The 6000-nt window shown below is 47.3% G+C and overlaps 1 protein-coding gene across 1 annotated transcript; it reads left to right on the forward strand.

The window, feature by feature from the left end:
* Window positions 1–2553: 2553 nt before the first annotated feature.
* On the forward strand, window positions 2554–4811 carry SPPG_05336 (metal ion (Mn2+/Fe2+) transporter (Nramp) family metal ion transporter). The gene is made up of 4 exons (XM_016753556.1): window positions 2554–2940; window positions 2999–3156; window positions 3221–4374; window positions 4434–4811. Exons 1-4 carry the CDS (start codon window positions 2689–2691, stop codon window positions 4700–4702), a joined length of 1833 nt encoding a protein of 610 aa, XP_016608003.1. The 5' UTR covers window positions 2554–2688; the 3' UTR covers window positions 4703–4811.
* The last annotated feature ends 1189 nt before the right edge of the window (window positions 4812–6000 follow it).

Genomic DNA, 6000 nt, shown 5'->3' on the forward strand with positions numbered 1-6000 from the left:
AGCTCCTTCAACCTACTGGTTAATATCTATCATGGTGCGAACCCCTTCGGGGCAGCAGCATCCTATAGTGCCCATAGTGTAGTGCCCCGCATGGTTGCAAGTATGCTTGGGCGATTACTGGTGACTCTATGGGAGAGTGAGGGGAAAATTGGGGCCGGCATGGCCGCCAGGGACGTGGAAGTCAACGAGAACGTGCAAAAGATCGCAGTACAGGGCATGAGATGGAGAGTTGGGGCAGAGAAAGAGAGAGTCGAGAGAGTCTCGGATAGAGCGAGAGAGAGACTGAGATGGACGTAATGAACTGCGTACCGGTCGTGTGTGGGTGGGTACGAAGAAACCTGGTCGCCTTTTATGCTCCAGACAGTCGCCTGATATGTTCTCCCGACTCACCAAAGCAAATGAAAGCGTTCGAGCGGTGGATGCGGAAATTCATCGGATCCGCCAAACGAAGCGGTCAAAGATGTCGTCACAAAAGATGGACAGGTCCATGCGGAGATCCGCGTGATGCAAAGGAAAAGAAAGCGGCCGAACACATCTCCACAACAAGCGGTAGCGCATGTGGAGGTTGACGCGATGCATCAGAGGAAGCTGTCAAAAGCATCTGGGCGCAGATCTGCGTGACGCAAAGAAAAACAAGACCGGCCGGACATAACTGCAGAAAAAATGGGCAGTCAATGCGGGGATACTGACCGGGTGCACCGTATCTCCTATGATGGGCGCATCTCGCAAAAATGCATCTGCATTTCTCGCCTCCCCATGCGATTCACCCGAACGTTCAAGCGTGGCCACAATTGGGTGTATTCTGGAGGCGTTTCGACAGGTGGAATAAAACATTTTTTATTGGCTAGTAGTAGGTACAGCTCAGCACGCTTTCATGCCGCTAAAAAATACGGAATTTATTATCTCAAAGTGGTTGATAAATGTCTATCTGCAAAGAGAGCCAGAGGAAAAGCATTGGCAAGTCAGTCGCTGGAGCTGATTATCATATCCACATACGCCCCGCATGCGCCACACCGGTTTGGAGGTCTGCATCAGGTGGAAACGGAGATAGGTAACGTACTCTAGGAGAAGGAGAGAAGTCAGATGGATTGTGGAGAGGATCAAGCGAAGGGTAAGGAGGCCAAAGTAACATGAGTGTCAGCGGGTATTCAGCTGTCGAAGAGCTGCGTGAGGAAATGCGCTACGCTTGCGCCCAATTCGCGTCACCGCGTCACCTTTTACCCCAGACGATGCTTGGCCAGTTCCAACAAACGCCTTGCAACTCTTTTGTAGTGGCAAAAGGTGTGCATCCGCATACGCTATAGCACCCCACTGGGAACCTGTCGATACATCAGTACGAATGAGAATTCGAATGGATCTGGACGGCACGATTAATCCGCCTTTCTTCCAGATGAAAATGGCAGGTATTGTCGAGGTATGTTGCAGAGAAAACATTATCCAATGCATAGAAAACATTGCGACGCTTCTGCTCTTGTTGTAAAACATGTAAAATCACTCTATATATAAAAGAACATCTGTTACGGTGAACAGTGTTTAAGATGCACTAAAGTTCCAAATTCAACGCCCGGCTTCGCTGCATGTACTACTCATGTCGATGTATTCATGGGACAAGTTCGATTTACATAATAGGAATGGTTTGTTTATTTTTTGTTGATGATTCACTACAGCGCATTGTTTGGTATTACGTGCCCAACAAATGCGTTTTTTTGATATATTTTCTTTGTCTGCCGGATCAAGGCGAAGACGACAAGTTTCTTGTTTGCAATATACTCTTTTTTGGGCCGCTCGGCTCTTGCACGGCATCCATTGTGATACGGCACACGTTTAAAAGCACGATATGGATCGTGAAAGACTTACCTGCGCTCGCAGAGCGAACTCAATAAAATCTTAAGGAAGTGGGCGTGCAGTTGCCCCAGCCCAGGACTGCACCATCATCGACATAAGCAAGTGTCTATTGCAACCTTATAAAAAGGTGTGGTCTTTAACCCTCTTTCAAGACTCAAAAAACATCTTGCGAACGATCCGATCGGGGGAGCATCGGCCCCTTGAGTGGCATTCCCGACAGGATTCATTTTTTCCGGGATATGAGTCTCAGACGGGGAATACAGAAGGTAAGTTGCTTCGTACCTTTGATCCCAAAAGGCTGATACTGAGTCTTTAGTAACTATTGTACACATCTAAAGTACAGTAATACTCTTGGGAGGGCCGAGGTGTTCTTAAATATAGCAACTTTTCATAAAACCCAGTTTCCCATTTCCATTTCGCTTTGTATGCCAGGCCCCATCAATGTCTCTCAACAGTGCGCATGTTGTTCGTTCTGCCAACGGCTTTTGACTATCCATCATGGCGACTTAGAACTTGGACTTCCATTTCCAATGATGAGATACCTCGAGCTCTTTCATGATATTTCAACTCCTCCTCCTTCAACGTTCCTTCCTTCCATCCTTTCTGCTGTCCATTGCTTTCCTGCTTACTTTCTTCAAAACAACTTTCGTGTTAAGGCCATAAGGTTTTAATTTGCGGCGCGCGTTTGAAAGTATGACCGGTTCCAGAAAATAATTATATCGGAGGGAATCGGAGAGAGGTTTCCAAACGTCATTTCAAAAGGAGCGAGCGCAGCATTCGCATCCTTTTCCTCTTGTGCATTACTCAACAAACCGCTAACGAGTCCTTGCGTAGAAGAAAAACATGAACAAACCCAACCCTGTCCCGGTGCCCGCGGCCCCTTCGCCCTCTCCAGCTGCGTCCCAGTCTGCGCCGTCCGTCTTGGACGTGACCACGCCCCGCCACGCGGACGCTGCTCTCGGGCATTCCGCTCTCATCTCGGCCGGTGTGGGAGGAAATGGTGCAGGAGGAGGTGGATCCTCTTCTGGCTTTGCTTCAGCGGGCACGTCCAATGATGCTTTGTTGGGGGGTACGGAAGAGGAGGAGGTTTTCATGGTGAGATCATGCAATTGTAACGTGAAAGAGGTATTGCAACTGACGCTGTTCAAAATAGAACGAGAAAAAGCCTTTCAACGAGGTTGAGAATGTGGACGGGAGCGGTCATGGTAAGGACGTTGTCCTTGAAATTCGCGACCGTACACCTCTTCCCAAAACGCCTTGGTGGAAGACTTTGATAAAGTTCATTGGACCTGGATCAATGATTGCCGTCGGGTAAGGGCTTTTAGTTAAAGTAAAACGTTCCATGCCGACGCTTTCTCACTCTGTCTATCAACAGTTACATGGACCCTGGAAACTGGGCTACAGATCTCTCCGGCGGCTCGCAATTCTACTATAACCTCCTCTTTTGTATCCTCCTCTCAAACATTTTTGCCGTCCTTCTGCAATCCCTTGCTATCAAAGCCGGTCTCGTCACGGGTCGAGACTTGGCCCAACTATGTCGTCACCATTTTCACCCCTATGCCAGTATGGTTCTCTACATCACCGCCGAGGCTGCCATTATTGCTACCGACCTTGCGGAAGTCATTGGAGCGGCGATTGCTCTCAACTTACTCTTCCGCATTCCCTTACCCTGGGGTGTCGCCATCACTGGGTTGGATGTTCTCATTATTCTGTTGGGATTCACCCCAAAGCATTTGCGCTACTTTGAGTTTTTTATTATGGCGCTGATCGCATCGATTGGCATTTGTTTTATTGCCTTGTTGATCAAAGTTAAACCGATTTGGGGCGACGTTTTTGCTGGGTATCTTCCAAGAGCTGAACTCTTTTCGGACCCGAAGCAGTTATTTATTTTCATGGGAATCGTTGGTGCGACCGTTATGCCGCATAACCTCTACCTGCACACGCATCTCGTCTTGTACCGGTACCAGCCGACCACGACCTCGACATTTGCACCCGCCGGCACCATCCACGCCATTACCGAGATACCTCGCATAGCTTCCCGCCGGCCTCACCGACACATTCAACTACTCCCTCGTACGATTCGGTACTCCTTTATCGATTGTATCATGTCGCTCACCTACGCTCTGTTTGTGAACTCGTCCATTCTGATTGTTGCTGCTGCCGTATTCTTTGCGCAAAAGACTGAAGTGGCTACCATTGAAGACGCTTACCGTCTCTTGGGTACCGAGCTGGGTGCCGCGGCTGGAACGCTCTTTGCCGTCGCCTTGTTGTGTAGTGGACAGAGTTCTACTATCACTGGCACCATTGCTGGGCAAGTTGTTATGGGCGGGTTCTTGGGGTCGAGGTGGAGAATGAAACCCTGGGTGAGGCGATTGGTCTCTAGACTCCTCGCTATTATTCCCGCTATGGTCACTGTTATTATCAAGGGACAGAAAGGGTTGGATGATTTATTGGTCATCAGTCAAGTTATTTTGTCAATGCAGTTACCTTTTGCTGTCTGGCCTTTAATTTATTTTACTTCCAAAAAGAGTAAGCTTGGTTTTCATTTTTGGGAATTTATGCGATGCACTCATGATGTTTTATTGCAGGTATTATGACTGTCAAATACGCTGCCGAATCATACAGTTCCGAAGACAAGGAGCCTCTGGTAGAAGAAATTCCCATCCATACCACCTCCAGGACCAGCGAGGTTTCTGTCTCATCGGCTTCCACGCAAGGCGACTCTACGACCAAAACCTACGAAAATGCTATTTATACGACCATTGTTGCAGTGCTTGTTGCGACCATTATTACTGGATTGAATGTAGTGATGCTGTTGCAGATTATGGCGCCTGGGTTGTTCCCCTCTCATGATTAGATGTATTTATGTTGTGAATGACGTATCGAAATGGGAATGATGTGATGAAAATGGTTAAACAAAAAGGAAACGAACAAAAAAAACAGTCCAAAAACAATGTTCCACATTATGTTCTGGACTTATCATAGTCCTTTAATTACTTTCAAAGTGTCCAACATGTCCCAAACATGAAGCAGAATATCTGAATTGGGATCTGCAGACTATTATGTTGCGTCGAACGACCCAACCCAGCTGTACAAAGAAGAAAAAGCGCACATCAATAACAAGCATTAAGATTGCTAACATCCCGAGCATACGAGGTTTCATGTTAGCGGATTTTGCACGAAGAGTTGATTCTGACATGGAAGAGATTTTTGTTCGACGACGATTGTTTACATTTGACGAGACCGAAAATCTATCGGCGCAAACATGGTTAAACGCCCTTTGCTACATTGAAAGTTCTATTTTCTACAGTATTGAATACAGTATGAGATCGAGTGTAAAACACATAGTTCCAAAAACTTAGAGTATTCCATTCAGAACAGCTAATGCCGCAGCGCTCATAACGACATATGCAATGCCCGTTTTTGCATTCTTGCGGGAAGCGGACATTGGGCTGATGGTGACGCTATTATCGGAAGACATATTGTCGATAGTCTTGTTACCTCGCAATGGATTTGGTGAGCTGCAATGACCCTTATCGAGGACGAAGAAATCGTTTTTGGGCTGCGTAATGATCAGGCCGGTGTAGTTCCGGGATAAATCGATGGTCGTGCATGATGTGACGAGGGTAGACTGAATAAAGCCAGTGCAGTTTGGCTGCTCGAAGAAGGTGATGTTCAGAGACATTTGGAATTCCAGTCGAATTCTTGTTGGCTTTTAGCGAATTTTCTATGTACGCCAAGGACATATGCCCAAAGAAGACGACGCTCTGCAGCCCCCTTATTTATGCACGTAGCAGTATCGTTTTCCTCTAGCTAGTTTGTGATCTAAATGGGGAGGGTCCACCACCAACTACCTAAAACTTGACATCGTTGAAGTCATCCACTGGCAGCTATGAAGCTGTTACGGTTTTGCGCCGTCCGGTACCTCATAATGGCAGGTTTCCATATTGTCGACGCCGCTAGCATCGGCGAACGACATCTGCAAGGCAGAGGCTACAATTCCGATCTCGATCTTTGGAAGCCTCTCGGGAACATGACCACGATGATCTCCTTCGCGAAAGGAGTAACTAACACTTTGACTTTGATGAAACCCGAATATAACGATATCCGTGTCCGGTTAGAGAAGCGATAACTTCGACTGGTCTTCGAAACTCA

The sequence above is a fragment of the Spizellomyces punctatus genome (assembly GCF_000182565.1).
Source record: "Spizellomyces punctatus DAOM BR117 chromosome Unknown supercont1.8, whole genome shotgun sequence".
NCBI classification, from domain to species: domain Eukaryota; kingdom Fungi; phylum Chytridiomycota; class Chytridiomycetes; order Spizellomycetales; family Spizellomycetaceae; genus Spizellomyces; species Spizellomyces punctatus.